This window comes from Phodopus roborovskii, unplaced genomic scaffold, assembly GCF_943737965.1.
Source record: "Phodopus roborovskii unplaced genomic scaffold, PHOROB, whole genome shotgun sequence".
Classification (NCBI taxonomy): Eukaryota; Metazoa; Chordata; class Mammalia; order Rodentia; family Cricetidae; genus Phodopus; species Phodopus roborovskii.
Window position 1 is genome coordinate 23608989 of NW_026126460.1, and position 18189 is coordinate 23627177.

Consider the following 18189-nt stretch of genomic DNA (forward strand, 5'->3'; position numbering starts at 1 on the left):
CAATTGCCATCTCATTAGTGTGGCGATCCAACCACTCTCTCTGGTTATGTTTGAGGCTGGGATCTTAACACTACAAGTGTGTGACAGTCCAACCAGACTGAGATGGATGGTCAACAGATCTGATGAGATCCACAGACCGACCCTTCCTTCCGGAGGTGCTGAGTGCCAAAAGGACATTTGAGCATTTTCAAGCTGGTGGGCAATTCTTTATGAGAATTTTCACCCTTGGTAGATTAGCCGTAAAACAGGGCAGGTGTACTGGTTATTCCATTACATCTTACCCAAGACCTAAACAAAATTTGAAAGGCAGCCTCTGTGTGTAGCTTTGACCTCAAAATTTGTTAGTAACAGTTAAATGCTCTCTAAAACGAAACTTTTTTTTTTGTAATTTAAGCTTATTCTCTTATTTTGTCATTGGTTTCACTCATAAGTGAGAATAAAATCCTGCCTGTCTGCTCTAAACATAAAATGTACTCATAATGACCCAGATTCATACCAAATGTAGTTTTAAGTGTTGCTGGATTGAGGGGATCTCAGAATTTATGGCCTCTGAAGTTGCAAACAGGACTTCCTCCTTTTAGGAAGGAGGGGGCTTTAAACTGAGTGTAGGAAAGCTTCTTGCATATCAAATGGCTCCATAGGGGGAAAAAAACCCTCAATGATATAAGGGCAAATGAATCAAAACCATATGGATCAAATGTTCCCTGAAATACACAGTTTGAAAAATTAAGGGAAAAAAGTGCTTGGCAAAAATGTGTTTTAGGTTTTACCAAACCCAAAACATTTGAAGAATCATTTACAATTGCTGATGAGCCCTAAATGCTGCCAAGTTGGCCCATTTTCATAGATGACAGAGCAACAGAGAATTTCCCCAGACCCCCTGTAACCCAGTGATAGTGTGTTGCACTCGAGCTCTTGTTGGAAGCTGTCGACAAATACTGCAAAGTTTATAGAAGTAAGTGGAGGTGGGGCATGAAATTATGCAAGTTTGTTAATCTAATTGCCCAGGTTGGGGGTGTTGGCTATGTGTGCTTGGGGGGTGGGGAAGCACTCAGGGTAGTATTTCATGCAAAGGAAAGTTAATTAGAAGAACATGGGCCACACGTTAATAAGCCTGGTGTCTTGAGCGTGTGGTAATATTTCCTTGCAATCCGACTTCCAAGTCAGTGTCCTCTGTCTGACCACATGTGTGTAAGATACTGAAACCAGTGTCTGTGGGTGTGTGTATGGATTCTGTGTTGTCCTTGCAGCAAAATAGGTTGCTGCTACCAGGGAAAGTTCTCACTAGGGTGAGTGGGGTGGTCTTCTCAGGGCATACCGGAGCCTTATTCTGAACCCCATCTCCTAGAAAGGTTAAATATGTCAGACAGCTATGCAGAAGGGAGGAAATATTGAGGTCCTGCCCCTGTCCATCTCTGAGAATCTTGCCTCAAGTGTCCTCAGAGATCCAGCATTTGCTAGCAAATGGGAGACCAGCCCTCCTTTGTGAAACCATTTGACCAGACTTGCAGCACAAGCAGGTCAAGGGCAGTGGCACAGACTAGTAACAAAAATGTATGGCTCATGTTCAAAGAAGAATAACAAGGGGAGGGCAGATAGAGAGAGGGTGGGTATCATCTGGCGAATGATGTGTCTATCAATTCCTACAAACAAACAAACAAAAAAACCTAGAAATCAACCAATCATAGTTGCTCACACCTGTACTTCCAGTAATAAAAGACTAAGGTAGAAAGATTACTAAAAGTCCCAAGCCCTCCTGGTACAAAGTGAGACCTTAAGAGAAGAAAAAAATAAAACAAACAAAATACTAGAAAATCCCATTACACACTGAATCTCATACATTCTGTTATTCCCTGCCAGTTTGAATAGGGCAATATGCCAACATCGGTGATACTGGAGAAAATGTCAAATAAAATACACAAATATTTTAAATATGCCAAGTAGACTCTACCAAAGAAAGCTACAATGAATTGGCCACAATAATTCAAAAGGACATTCCATCAGATGGGAAATCTATATACTACCATCTATCTCAATTTTTAGAAAGGCTTAAACAAAAAGAACTTAGAGTCGATGTACAGAAATATCATGAGTAGTTATCCTGAAAAAACTTCTATACAGTCAATGTGGAATGTTTTTATTACTGGTAGAAGTTTCAAAAGATGAATGAAAATCAGTCAGGCTTATCAAAAAAAAAAAAATGCTAAATCAGCCTAACTTAAAACATAAATCCAGGGGCTGCAGAGAAGACTCAGAAGTTACGAGCACTGACTGCTCTTGCAGAGGACTTGGATTTGGTTTCCAGCACCCACATGGTGACACACCAATGTCTGTTACTTCAGTACCAGGGGATCCAACACCCTCTTCTGACCTCTGCAGACACCAGGAATCCATGTGGTTCACATACATCCATGCAGGGAAAACACTTATGTTCCATGCAGGTAAAATAAAATGAATAAGCCTAAAACCAAAACCTAAATTCAATCCCCAACACTGAAAAAAATAAAAAGCTTAGGAAACTAGTCTCTATTAATATCTTCAAGTGTGACTAAAATCCTGTCTCTGCTTTGTTTCAAAGTGTGCTTCCTTTCTACTCAATAATAGACTCGATCCTAAACCAATAGCCAGGAGTCCCAGATTCTAATTCCAACCCCCTTACATTATTGGTGGATTACAACTGATGGTCTCCTGCCCTTAAGTTTTGAGTTGCCAAGTGACATGACAGAGGAGAAGGTAGGAAAAGCAACAGGCAAATCAGAGAAGTGTGAGGATCACATGATCCAATCTGCATGTCAATAATGTGATCTCTGCAAAGCAGAGAAGCTGCGGGCCATGGCTATCTTTTTAGTTTCACTTCAAGTACACCTGAGCCAAGCTGCTAGAATTGGGTTTGTCCTAACTTACTTTATACTAGTTCCTAATGAAGCCACTACAGGCATCATTTACCTCAATGGAGGCATTGATGAAAAGCAATCAGTCCAAAGGGCTGCAGGAATCTGAGCTCTAGTCTCCCTTTCCCCCTCCATTTCTTTATAACTATGCTTGGATGATACAGATCCACTTGCTCCCTGTCTCATCCTCAACTAAGACAGCACAGAACCCTACTAGTGGTCTACAGTAGAAACACAAAATGCACTAGTTATTCACAAACGAAAGTACAGAGCTGGTAGAGTACGTAAGATGAGACTAAAGAAATACAGGGGGAGGTTGCCTGTGAGATTTTTTTTCCATTGCTAGATATGGAATGACCCCACCCTGGCACCAACTCCGAAGTCACTGACAGCTGAGAACTAACAGTTTTCTTGAAGGTGAGCTTCAGTGGCTGGAAGATCAACTTCTAACACATCCACTTAGGGAATACTGCCATAGCATTATTCTCAGACCACTGGATGCAAGGAACTAACCATTTCAAAGACACAATTTGAGCTTGTGTTATTTTCGTTATGACTCAAGAGAATAAGGTCCTTAGGCCTTCTGATGGAATCCTGCCTCTCACAGAAGCAGCTTGGGTCACACACTACTCCTGTACAAACTTTCAAACAAATCCAAAAGCTGTTCTCTGTGGGGAAGTTCAGTGGTTAAGAGCATGGGCTGTGCTTCCAGATGACCTGGGTTCAATTCCCAGCACCCACATGGCAGCTCACACCTGCCTGTAACTCATATGGAGGGAATCTGACCCTCACACAAACATACATGCAGGCAAAACACCAGTGCACATAAAATAAATAAAATTAGTGAAAACTAAAAAGCTGTTTTCTAGCGTCCAAGTGACTGACTGATGTTAAAACTTGCCAAACCTTTCCATGCTGCTTCTAAACTCTGGAAGAAGTTTCTACACAAGGAATCGGAGGGTTATAAATGAGAGTTACAAAGCTGGCTCTTTTAGGGGAAGCCTGTTATTGTCATGTAAAATCACATCCCCAAATGCCAGTACTTGGAAATCAAAGAAGCTGCAAGTCCTGTAGGAAGAGTTGTTTTCATGTTGTTATTTTTCCTGCTGAGGTTTAAAGCCACCTCTTACTTTTTTTTTTTTTTTTTTTTTTTTTTTTTAAGCCCAGGATGTGCTATAGGAATCTATAAAACTTAATTACATTCACTGTTACAAAAAAGGATTTATGAACTTTTGCCTGGAGGCGGAAATGTTTATTTCATTGCCTTTGCCATCCAGTCTTTTCAACTCCTGTGGCTTTGAACTCCTCAGCTGCTCGGAGTTATCACCATTACACAGAGCCCAAGAGCTCCACTCCGAAGATGCGCACCACAAGTTGAAGAAGCGGGGAAGGCAAAGATATATGAGTCGTTATTTTGGCCACCCTTTGTGCCATTAAAATCTCATTTTCTGCCTATTAGAATAGCCTCTCAGTGCTTAGGCGGCGGTGATAGCCCGTGATTAGTGTGTAATTGAGTATAATTGTCTTTTCACTTTTCATTTGTGTCATTCTGAGCTTCTCTCTGTTTTTCTAACCAGCAAGAGGAGAAAAGAGGTAGAGAAAAGATAAAGCTGTTAAAACTCTCACTCTCAGCCCCAAAGAGATCCTCGATGGCAATTATAGATTGCAATCCCTTTGTGACATTTCTTCAAATTTAGTGGGTGGCTCTCCTTGCCACCTGGGCAAACTGTTCTCTCTCTCTCTCTAATAAAATCAAGCTATCTGTATTTAAACAACTGCTAATAATGTCAAGTTCAGACAGATGCCACATGTAGGAAATTTAACCATCCTTTTGACATGCAATTATCAGGGCAATTTATTAATGCAATCCCTCAAGAAAAACTCATAGTCCAACGCAAATTAGAAAAACAATTACAATGTCCAAATATTTATATAGTCCCAAAGACTAGCAATTCTCCCAATTTGTGTTCTTATAACGCATTCATTCCAGGTTCTGCAGTCTTCAGCTGGGTCTCTCTCTCTCTCTCTCTCTCTCTCTCTCCTTCCTCTTCTACTTACCCATTTCCTTCCTTGCCCTCACCCTTTTTCCCTCCCCTTCTTTACTTCCCCTTCACTCTCTACACAGTTTTTCTGCTTCCTCCCCAATTGTTATGCCAGAGCTTTGGTGTTTTCTGATGAGGATTTTCCTCAAAATTCTGTCAGCTGACAAAACACCATTTGAAATAGACAAACAAACAAAAACCAAAAGAAAAGAAACCCTGGCAAGTTTGAAGACTTTCAACCAAAGCTCAGAGCTAAGGACAGGGAAAATATATGACAAATGCCTTGACAACTAAGTATAAACACCGAGTCTCCATGATTGCATTAGAAGTCACTTGAATTTTTAGTCTAAGCTATAACTTTTGATGCCTCCAGTAGAAAGGGAAGAAAGAAAGGAAACTCGAAAACTGAAATCATGTGGCTTGTATAAAGAATACATTATGGTTTACATTTGGCAATTCATTATACCACTGCCTCAGGGAATTGACTATTTGGTTCTGGTAACGGCGAATCATCTGTCTAGAAACACAGGACTGACCTGAGGTGAAAGGCCATTGCCAATGGCGGGGTTCATGGGGTTGGAGGGCCCCGACGGAGGCACAAAGCTGTCTGTATAGCTTGAAAATCCATGCCTGGTGCTGGGAAGGCAGTAGGCAGAGCTGCTATCTGGATTCGAAGGAATACTGCTTTGGTGTACCGTGCTCGGAGGAAGCGGTTGAGGTCTATGAACAGTGCTGCTTGGATCTGACACGGCTGAAACAAAGAAGAGGACCAACCATGATGCTCTTGGTAGACCATGATGCTCTCTGGTAGACCAACAGAGCAAGTTCAGTGCAAAAGTTCCCACTCGTAGTTATGCATTTGGTTAGATACTACAAGAACCCCAAGTGCATTTCTTACAATTCAGTTGTAAAATCATCCAACAGACACAGTTACATCTATCTGTGTTGACACCTAGAATATAGTCACAGATACTACAGTAGCAATACTAAGAAGCCAGTTAGGATAGTGAACATAATATGATCACTACACATACCAAATTTCTCATCAAATGTACTCTTACAGCATTCATGCATGAATAGAATGTTTAGAGTTTAGAATGTTGGAAACACTGTCCTGAACAACTCTGAAATAATAGTCTTACAATTTAACATTATCCCATTTCTTCTTGCCTTAACAAATTATGACTTTACCAAAGCTTACATTCCCTGAATTACTATTGCAACTAGCTATGATCCTTGAACCTCAGTTGAGTGCAACCAGGAACATAAATATAGTGCTCGGGTTCTAACAAAAGGGGGCAGGGGTATCCCATGTTTCTTTGGGAATGTCATATTATTTTTAAACACTGAAATAATGTTTCGTCACCACACATTTTATCTAAAGAGCTTCAAATATAGCACAAAGGACTTCTGAGACATGGTAGGTATGTACAGGGAAAGCTGATGTCATTTGATTGGCATGCCAACAGCATCAATGTCAGCATCATAGGCAGAATTCACTGTGTAAATCAGCCAATGGGAAGCAATTGGGAGTTATATCCTTATCATCCTGTATTTCTTCCTAAGTACCTTGTGGAATAGACGTGGGCTGGTAAGAGGTCTCCGACAGCTGGTATGTTGGCAGGGTCGGCATGGCGGTGGGAGGGAATCCCCCCGGAATGAGATGGTTGAAAGCCATCAGTTGATTGGCCCCAGCTTGCTTCCTCCATCTTGCACGGCGGTTGCTAAACCAGACCTATGGATTCAATTTAAAATTTGAGGATTTCACTGATGAAATAATAGTACATTCTTAATGAATTTTTCATGCTAAAACAGATTAAAGGCCCCTTACTGACAGGGCAAATACAGCCAAGAGCCCTCTGTTTTCTGTAATATGTTGGGGTGAAAGAAGAGTTAAATGTCAGGGGTCAGGAAATCGGCTGCAGGAACCCTATGTGGACTTGCATCAGTAAAGCTGATAATGGCCCTGGGCAGCGACTGCTAGGCAGGGTTCAGAACCGTTAGCATTCTCTACTACTGCCACCAATGCCATTGTACCCTCATACTATAGCCTTCCAGGAAATCCATGAGACACTTGGACACCCCCACATACCAACACTCACACATATGGCACATGTCCTAAATTTGACCTTGCCAATTACACACACCAAGCCTCAGGCTTTATGGTCATATCAGTCTATTTCTGTATATCTATAATCAGTGTAAGTATAGGTCCTAGATCAGTGGTTCTCAACCTTCCTAATGCTGTGACCCTTTAATACAGTTCCTTATGTTGTGGTGACCCCCAACCATAAAATTAGTTTCATTGCTACTTCATAACTGCAATTTTGCTACTGTTATGAATCATAATGTAAATATCTATGCTTTCTGATGGTCTTAGGCAACTCCTATGAAAGGGTCATTTGACACCCCCCCCCTCACAGAGGTCATGATCCACACATTGAGAACCACTGTTCTAGACAGTCAAATTGAACACAAATTCATACAAGTGGAGACATTTTACCACATTTTTCAAAGTGCGAAACATCACACTCATCTCAATTAGAATAGCTGCTGATGAAGAGCTTCAAAGAAGGAAATCATTTTGCAATGTATTATGCACTGTAATACTCTGTGCTGAACATTATGCCTATCACCTATGCTCAGAAAAATATGTTGGAAATTAATCTGTCTTCCAGCAATTCAAAGCCCCGCTCTTCTGGTGTTCCAATGGAGAAGAGAAAAAGATACCAACCAGAAATCTAACTGGATGTCAACGTGTTCAATGGTGTTATGCAGGTTTTTAGTACGATTCAAGATCTTACCCAACTACGATTTAAATCTGCATAACTAAGATGTAACGCTTGGAGTAAAATTTCCAGGGTGCACACATAGTATTTACCACACCACAAGAGAAGACTCCTTCCAACCAAAAGCTTTATCATTTTTATAGAAAGTTCACTGAAACTTAACACAGAGAAACACATAGCATTTGAGGTCGAAGGGGTAGGAGGGGATGTGATGAGAGCCTGGCATTCAGGCAACCTCCTTCACAGAGCCCAGAAGAATTGCCCACAGGACACAGAAGCTCTGTGTTAGGAAGTCAAGGAATCAGAAAAACTTCAGAGCGGTGAGAAAGTTGCTGCTCATTTTAAAAGCTGGATGTAATTGTCACTCCTAGTACCTCTCTAGATAGAGGCCACAGTGGAGACTATAAAAATGTGACCAGCCTGACTAAGGAAAGAGGATTCAGCTGGCAAAGTCCTTGCCTAAAATGTACATGGGTGGTAACTTGCAAGAATCCATTCCCTCCACTTTATGGGTTGCAGGACCTGAACTCACATCATCAAGCTTGGTGTCAAGCACTTTTATCCAGTGAGCCATCTCACCAGCCCCAAATATTACCTTTTAATACTCCTTATGTTTCCAAGGGAAAAATAAGGTAATCCAGTATTTTCCCACATTGATAAGTAATTGAGTTAGGGCTTCACTTAATTTAATAAATTGCCACTGGTGTCATGAAACCATGGACACTATTTCAAGCTTGTATTTGGTTGTAGGTGGCTCTCTGTGAGTTCAAGGCCAGTTTAGTCTACAAAGGACTGTCAAAGCTGTTACACAGAGAACCCCTGTCTCCGAAAGAAAAAAAGGAAGGAAGGAAGGAAGGAAGGACAAAAGAGGTCATTTTTGCTCAAATAATGTTGAACAAATATCACCACTTTCCATAATTACCCTCAAAAGACAGAATCCAAACAAACTAAGTGGCTGTGGATTTGAAGTTTGTGCTCATTTTATTTTTTCAAACTGACATTAGTAAATACTGGAAATATAGCATAAACCCATGAGGGGTTTATTTTAAAATATTATGTTTATTGTATAGTACCTGTTATAGCTACAATTTAAAAAAAAACTGACAGGAAGGAGCTAGGGGTATATCTCAATGGTAAAGAATTTCCTAACATGTAAAAGGTTTCAGGTTCAAACTCAGGCATTACAATAAAAAAAAATTCAAGAAAAACAGTTGTAAGTCTTAACTAAAAAACAAACTTTCAACAGGAAGTTGGTTCCCAAAGAAATAATCCTAATGTTTAAACTGAAGATCCCTATATCCAGAGAGCTGTTCTAGAGAAAACCAGGCCCAGTAGGACCAACCAGTTTGTCCCTGGCCATTTCATCAGAGGTTTCTAATAATCTAGCCAGTGCCAACCTCGGTGCTTCTAGACCCACCCATGACAGCCAGATGCATCACTAAAGGGAAAACATGATAATGCTGAAATGGGATTTAGCCTTTGCCTCCTGTTTCAAAACTTAGGAAGCATCTTCAATTTCCAGTTGGAAAAAGGAAAGTTGCCCTTGAAATGACCTTTATCTTAAATACCTTTGGGATACTGGAATGTAGTCATCACTCTATACTTAACTGTAGAAGAAAAACAATCCCTCTACTCAGATGCCTCCTATAACTCAGCACTGAATTGTCAATTCCTGACAGGCAATCAACACGTTATCTACTCCATCTTGTGAATGCATAACACAGAATGCATCCCCAACAGGTCATCCCAACAGGTTGAGAGAATGTATGACTTTGTTACAATAATTAGAAAGGTTGCCTTATTAGGGGCTGAAGGGATGGCTCAGCAGTTAAGAGCACTGGCTGCTCTTGCAGAGGACCCGTGTTTAATTCACAGTACCACTTGATGGCTCACAGATGTCTGCAACTCCAGTTGTAGGGAATACAAACTCTTTTCTAGGGTCCTCATGCACAGGTGTTCGTGTGCTACACAGACATTCATGAAGGCAACACACTCACACACATAAAAAGAAATTGAAGAAATTTCTCCATGTTTTGAAAAGAGTAACCAGAGCAGAAAAGACAAACTGGCTTTTGATGTTCCAAGAATATCTTTGCCAATAAGGCAGAAAAAACAAAGTCAGCTACATATGTTAAGTACACTTCTATGATCTATAAGTCAATGTAATTTTATTCTCTCCACACCACCTCTTCTGGTTTTCCCATCACTGCTAACATGCTAAACAAGTGAGGGCAGGGGCATACATTGATTGATTGACAGTCTACTATCATATACAGTTAATTGCCTGTAATTGTCTGTATAATACGAAATACATTAAATGTCCCCCAAAGCAAGTTTTTATTTCAATTGATGAACAGCAGGCTGCCTTATCTTTACCTGTCCATTGAATCCATCCATAAACTTCTTTAAAAAATGATCTTTCACATGAATTTCTACAACATTATAACATCAAACAGTTACTTGGGGTAAAATTCAAACCATTCAAACGTTTCCTATACCATCATGATAACTATGAGGTGAAAAGGATAATCGGTTTCAAAATAAGAATACAATTTTCATAAAATTTCCCACGGTGAGTAAAGTAACCAAGTTGTTCAGGCTCAACCCTGAGGGTGAGGGAGAATTAGTACTTCCACGGTAAAAACATGGGGATGCTTCTTATCCAGCTAGGCACCATGGTGACCAGTCAAAAGTCAAACCCTAGCTCCCTTCTTGCCACCGCTTTGACCTTGAATGCGTTGCTTAGTGTCTGTGGAGTTCTGGTCTCTCATTCGCTAAACGAGTAATACATACAACTACTGTAAGCATATGGCAACGCGCTTGAAAGGATGTTCAGGAGATATTAAGTGTTCAATAAATACTATTAAATTAAAAGCTCACATGGACTCTTTTGAGAAAACCTAATTAAAGCCTGGCTTGGTGTCCTTCACTGGGCAGTCAACAGCCAAAGCCTTGTGTGCCTATGAGTAAACAGAGAAGTACCCACAGAACACCTCAAATAATTGAGAGCCAGTTTGACTTGAATGGTGGCTTAGGTCAAATTTGCTTCCAAGTTTCATGGATTAGTGCTAATTGTCCCATGGTGTGAGCCTAATTTTACCCATCAATAAATTACTTGTTCACATTTTTGGTTTGTCCTCAAAGGCAGTGTAACCTACATTATTCCAGATGGGTTATTTCAAATGGCAATTTGAAAAATGGGAAGGAAAACATAATACTCCATCCTTTGAAAGAGAATTCCACTAGATTGTAAAATGCTTCACTGAGCACTAGCTTCTGTGTGTGATGTGTACTGCTACCAGGCCAAGAAGAGTGGAGGCCAAGTAGGTAACTTCGGGCCATGTTGCTGGTGCCTCTGGGCCTCTCATTCACTCCCATCTCCTTCCTCTTCCAGTGCCAGCTCTCACCAGCCCTCCCTCCCATCCTTGCTGTTACCCAGCTTTAGCCTATGTATGGAGGGAGAGCAGGCAGAGGAGGAGGACAATCATGTTCTCACACGTGGCCCAGATCCACAGACACATGCAAGCCTAATCATCTGCATCTTGACACATCAAGGGAAAAGTCCTTTGGAGAGTCAGGGTTTTCTATACCTATCCTACCTTCTAAACTGTAGAGGTATGTTACATGATTTTATGACTCCTTTGTGTTCTTCTAGGAAATCCCAGACTTCTACTGCAGAAGGTCCTGTGAGATCCTATTGCCTAATAGGTTTTTTTTCCTTTTTCTTACTTTATTTTATTTATGTGTATAGGTGTTTTGCCTGCCTGTATATCTGTGTACCACATGTATTCCTGGTGTCCAAGGAAGCCAGAAGAGGGAATTGAATCCCCTGAGACTAGAGTTACAGACAGTTACAAGCTGCCATGTTCATGTTGAGAACTGAACCAGGGTCCCCTGCAAGGGTACCAAGTGCTCATAACCACTGAACCATCTCTCCAGCCCCTCCTATAGCTTTCAGTTTGTGGATATGGGAGAGATGATATTTGAAAATATGAAATCCCTAGACACTGTCCAAAGCAAAAACTTGTGTAGACAGACAGACTCATGTGCACATGCGTGCACACACACACACACACACACACACGCATTCATGCACACACATCTCATGTTGCCCAGATCTCCAGAAATCCATCCATGGTTACGCTGGTGGTCCTTGAACACAGACTGAAATAATCTGATATGATTTACCCCATACTTTAAAATAAAAATGAAACTAAAGTCCAAGCTCAATAAGACACTCTTGACAAACTGGGACCAAAATGGCATCTCCTATCTCCTGGTCAAATGCTGTTTCCACAGGTAGCTGCCATGTTTCATGTCTTCTCACCTACTTCATTCTGAGATGAAATACATACTAAACGGTCTGCATGCCGTAAACATTGGCAAGGAATTCTGTCTCAATAAAACCTCCATGTTCCCATTATTTGCTTACGAACAACCGAACAACCGAACACCAACTAGTCTGTCTTTGTTTTTCCTCTTTCTTTCTTCCTCTTTTTTGTGACATTGTTTCTAGATGGAGCCTTGGCTGCAGGACAGGGAACCTTAGCTTACTGTGTACTCAGATTTGGCAGCAAGGAACACAAGGGTCCAACTGAATTTCTATGCAACACTGACAAAAACCTAAGTTTCATCTCTATCCAGAAGGGGCTGGGAATATTTTTTTTCCTTAAAGGGAATGTAGCCATGGTTTGGGCTTTGAGGGTTTGAGGTTTGGTTTCTCCCAGGTGCCTTCAAATTCAAGTAACTCACACTCTCTGGCTATCATTCAAAGTGAGTTGACTTAGCTACCGCTTTCCCAGCTCTTCCCAAGGACTCCAGCGTTTTCTGCTGGCATTTTAATCAGTGATTAACTGCTTGCTTCTTTTTCCTGCTGGGTTAAGTAAAAGATCCATATGCTGGTTGTTCTAGGGAATTTGTTAGGCTGTAGATCATAGCAAGACATGATGTGTCTCAGGGGAACTAAAGAAGCCATAAGGAATGTAAAGAGTCACCGGGTTAAAGCCACATTAAGACAGCTGTTACTTTAATGAGGGCCCTGCTTTGGAGGGGAGGTGACCATATAGAAAAATATGAACTGCTCTTTATTGGTTTGATCCCATGTCCTCTGAAAGTTAATAGGCTATTATTATTGTGCTCTGGCCTTCACTGAGACAGATGAGAATGTTGGACACTCTACAGGCTATGTGGGTTTGAAACTTTTTCTGTCTCCTTCGTTTTTAACAAAGGCAGGAATGAGATAGAGCAAGGATGAGCAAGTTTCAGAATTTCACTCTTCTTTGGCTTGCCATTCTGAAATTTAGTTTTTATTCACACTGATTATGGATCAGTCTTTGGAACCTATCAGTACACAAGCTTGGCCAACCACAAAGCACAAGAGCTAAATCCTGAAGTAGAGCAGACATTCAATGGGAAATCACTAGACCTCACCTTGCATTTAAACTGGGCAATCACCAGACTCTAACAGAAGCAAAGTAGATGTGATATAGCTTTTGATGCATGTTATATCTGTGGTTATAGTATTACAGCATAAGAGAGCCATTGCTGCCCTCAACCCATTTCACTAGGATACAATGTAAAAGCATCCTGGTCCATGGCTAGAGGAGATGGTTTTTGTTCTGTGAAATGGGTAAAAGAATCCAACTGTCCCATTCTCTCTCCCCCCCGTCTGTGTGTGTGTGTGTGTGTGTGTATGTGTGTATGTGTGTGTATGTGTGTATGTGTGTGTATGTGTATATATATATATGTATATGTATATACATGTATATATATATATAAATGTGTGTGAGAGAGAGAGAGGTAGAGAGAGAATGTGTATGATATTCACATGGAGAAGAAGTCCATGCATCTGTGTTCATGCTCATGTGAAAGTCCAAGATTAATATTAAGAATCATCTTCAATCTCTTCCACCTTATCCACTGAGGTAGTGTCTCTCTATTGAAAAGCTCATAAAGAGGACTACTCTGGTGCTAACCATCTTTCTGTAGTAACGCCCTTTCTCCTCCCTCTGAGGCTGAAATTACAGACATGCTGCCATGCCCAACAGCATCTACATGAGTTCTGGGGATCCTGGCTATAGACCTCATGCTTGCTCAGCATGTGACTTAACCACTGAGCAATCTCCCCAGTTCAATACTTCCAATGTTAAAATTGTGAGTCTCGAGAAACCTTGTATGTCTGTGGCTCTTCTCTTCACCCTTCCAAACCACCTCCAGCTCACACAACAGCTGCCTACCTTCTACCACAGAACACTTGGCCATCATCCCATCCTTGCCAACACCATGATCTACTTATTGCCATAGCCCCCAGTATTCTTTATGAACATGAGCCAGATAGCATGATAGCTAAGCCTTCACAGGATGTCCTGGGCCTGGCTCTGCACCCACCCTTCTCCTGCCTTCTTCTGGCCATACTCCAACCAGAAGGGACTAGTCCCTGATCTCTCCAGAATGCCTGGATGGAAAACTGAGTGGTCATCTCACATGTAGCCCAGACACTTCAAACTTCATCCCTTTGTTGTACTCTAGGATGAATATGTTCCCCTCCCCATCACTGGCCAATAAATATTTGGCCTACATTTTTCTTATTTTCTCCAAGATCTCATCTTTTCTTTATCTACACCCACTTGACACATCTCCCCTGTTTGTGTTTGTTTGTTTGGGATTATTTGTACAGTGTGTTTTATGCTAAAGAGAGAACACTAGTCCATCCCGTTACCCCTCCACTGTTGTGGTATGACAGATCATATGGAAGGCTGAGTAAAGCAGTTCCTCTCCCCAGACTCAGCAGCTGGAAGACACTGTTTCAACAAACAGGCAATGTAGTGGGCAGGTGGGAGTGTTGATAAGGGACCACATCAACAACTGAGTAGCTCATTGCCAAAGTACCAGCCTGACTTTGACCATGAGATGCTGGATTAGTCATCTATCATTTCCAGATAGAGAAAGTCAACTCTGGGATGATGAGGAGTTCTGAAAATCCCTTAGTCTTTGTAATGTGCCCAAACCTTGAAGTGAAAGTTCACCACTGGTTATGAAAACATTATTGTACACTCAAGAGAGACATGTTAAGTTAAATAGCCTCTTCTAGAAGCTTCCTAGGAGTTCAAAAGATAATAAGTCAGGGCTTGAGAAATGGTTCAGCTGGTTAAAGGTGCTTAAAAGCAAGCTTGATCTGAGTTCAATCCCTAGAACCCACATGGAGAAAAGATAAACTGAATCCCACAAGTTGCCCTCTGACCTCTACATGTAACACATACACACACACCACAGATACAAACATACACACCACACAAACATACAGACACATCACACACACACATCACACATACGCACAGAATCATGTAAAAACTAAAAGAATTAAATATGATTGTCCTAGTTTTCTTTCTGTTGCCATGACAAACATGTCCAAAAGCAACTTGGGAAGGAAAACACTTATTTCATCTATGCTTTACAGTCAGTCCATCATCCATTCAAGGAAGCCAAGGCATGAACTTGGAGGCAGGAGCCAAAGCAGAGACCACGGAAGAACACTGCGTACTGGCTTGATTCCTCTGGCTCAAGCTCAACCTGTTCTCTTGAACAGCCTTAGGACCACTTGCCTAGGGATGGTACCATCCATAGTGGCTAGACTCCTACATCAATTAGCAATCAAGAAAATGCCCCCAAAATATACCTATAGACCAATCTGGTGGAGGCAATTCCTCAACTGGACATATCCCTGTTCCTAGATGTGTCAAGCTGACAACCAAACTCAGATATCATAATGATCTTAAAATAATATATTGCTTCCAATATGTACAATCTGTAGATGAAGGGACTACCATTTGCACTTTTGCACATTTCCTAGTGGAAAGGCAAAGCATGTGAGGCCCAGTGGTTTCTATACTAGCAGGCAACAATGCTAGCTCAGGTAATTATTTTACTAGCTGATGTTCCTATTTCCTTTTCTGAAGATTGGGGATAGTAACTATGTCAACCAATGGTTTTCCTGATGATTCATGAGTTAATCCATGTGAAATACAAGACTTAAAATAATGCCTGGTGCAAAATAACCACTCAAAATATGTTTGCTGTTAACCTTGGAACCATCCTCAACAGCCATACAGTTTCTGGTACACCATCAGGATCCTAGAATGACGAGTGCACAGGAATGAAATGAACTTCTGTGTACCATAAACAATAGCAATAACTAAAACCCGCAGAATATGCGTTCATTCTAAGCACTGTTGCTAATGTACTTTTCTTTATTTCAAACACTTCTCATCTGTGTGTTGTGTTATACGTCTATAAACCCAACACTCAAGAGGCTGAGGCAGGAGGCTTATGAGTCCACATCAGCCTGGGCTACTCAGTGAGACCCCATCACCAAACAAACAACAACAACAATGTTTCCCAATAGGAGACCCCTGCATGCACGTGATGGGGGTCTGGGGAGTGGGATTCTCCCTAGATCTGCAGAATTCTCCGATGTCTGGGCATCAGTACCTGCACACGGGCCTCTGTAAGCTTCGCCCTCTGGGCCAGCTCCTCCCTGGTGTAAATGTCTGGGTAGTGAGTTCTCTCGAAAGCGCGCTCCAGCTCCTCCAGCTGCTCAGCGGTGAAGGTGGTTCTACTCCTGCGCTGCTTCCTCTTGAGTGGTAAGTCAGGTTCAGAGTCAATGTCCGAGCCTTCGTCCGATTGAGGCGCTGAGGCTAAAATCACAGGAGGGGAAAAAATGGCAAAACTAAATCAAAAGCACGTCTCTCCAGAAGTACTTTCTCAATGTCACCTCAGGGACACCAAGCCCTTCCATATAGCACTATAGTGCTAGTAAATGATACATAGGACCCTCCCATACTCTGTCTCCAAGCAGCAACCCTCTCCCCAGAATATTTGCTTCCGGTATTTGTTATTCTGAGCTCTTAGAAAACAAGGATTCGTCTTGTTCCGTTTCCACAGCCCAGTACTTAGCATCTGTCTATGTAATAGATGAAGCACGGTCTCCCTGCAAAGCCCAGACTAGCCTCATTCTCCCAAGGGTCAGGATTTCAGATGTGTGCCACCATACCCAGCTTTTAATTTGTTTTCTGATAAATTCTTATTAATAATGGAGGAGAACAAATGAGAGTTAACAACATGTATGTATGCAAAATTCCTTAATGGAGATTGGAGAGATGGCTCATCCGTTAAGAGCACTGGTTGCTCTTGCAGAGGACCTGGGTTCAATTCCCAGCACCCACATGGCAGCTTACAACCGTCTATAACTCCAATATCTAATACCCTTACTCAGACATACATGAAGGTAAAACACCAATGCACATAAAATAAAAATAAGTAATTTTTTTAAAAAAAAGAAAAATACCATAATGGAACCCATGATTTTATATGCTAGCTTTAAATTTTAATTTTAAAATAATACACTATTAACCTTTACACTGGAAACATTGTTATTAGAAATATTTTAAACTTGATTTGGTACCTAAAAATAATGAGCAATAGTAAACTATTGCAGGATTCCTATATACTATAGGCCCCAATAGTCCTATATACAAAAATTATCAGTGTCACTCATCACCAGAGACTGGGAAATGCCTTGAGGAGAATTTCTGTTTGTTAATGGCAATCTCAAGAACTAATCCAAAAGGGAGACACTGTCTGCTGAAGCAGCCCTATAGAGAAGTTCAAAGCCTGAGTCTCCGCTGAGGCGGGGTAGCAGTCTGGATTAGCTGCCTGATTTCGTGAGCCCAGGGCAAAAAGGGAAGGGTAGGCCCCTTGTTCAAAAGTTATCACAAATTTCAGGAGAGCATCAACCAGTGCTTAGAGCCTTCTCAGGACCCTGCATGACTGCACAGGACCAAAGACACTGAAGCTGACCCTACTGTGACTTCTCTCCAAGCACTATATATATATATATGTATGTATGTATGTATGTATGTATGTATGTATGTATGTATGTATATATATATATTAATGGGGGTGGGGTAAAGATTATAATTTGATATGCAAATGACTAGAAAAGGAAGTGGGGACAGAGAGTGAAACAAAAATGGAATGACCAATCCACTTCTCCCATAAAAGCAGGAACTAATTCTTAAAGGAAGAAGCTACAAGAGGGGCTTGAAAAGCTTAGGACACCCGTGGTGCTATTTCTAGGCCACCATTTGATGGGGAAAGAGATGGTACATGGTCCTCCTGGCTTCCGCTATAAGTGTCAGTGCCTGCACTGCAAACCAGTCATTCCCATAGGAGAGCACGGGTTAATCTCTAGAGAGAGGTTTCTGTGATCCAAAGACATGCAAGACCAGAACACTGAGCAGGAGAGCTGCCATTACCAGACAGTGGGACAAGGGACAGAGTCTAAGACATGAGGAGGAGCCACAGTGGCTTTGCTCCTGAGCACATTCAAATGCACCCTAAAACCTCCCCCAAAGAACTGGGGGCCCTCAGAGAAGAGTTTGAAATGTGCTGTAGCAAATGGGCACACCA

At 41.5% G+C, this 18189-nt stretch overlaps 1 protein-coding gene across 2 annotated transcripts in view; it reads right to left on the minus strand.

Annotated features, from left to right (window-relative positions):
* Nucleotides 1–18189, minus strand: part of Pax3 (paired box 3) — a 91897-nt gene that overhangs the window by 11975 nt on the left and 61733 nt on the right. For both annotated transcript variants that reach the window (XM_051190535.1, XM_051190534.1), the window contains exons 5-7: nt 16210–16415; nt 6503–6668; nt 5470–5684 (exon numbers count right to left, since the gene is read on the minus strand). In XM_051190535.1, coding sequence (XP_051046492.1) covers nt 5470–5684; nt 6503–6668; nt 16210–16415 — 587 coding nt within the window. The remainder of the gene's footprint in view (nt 1–5469; nt 5685–6502; nt 6669–16209; nt 16416–18189) is intronic.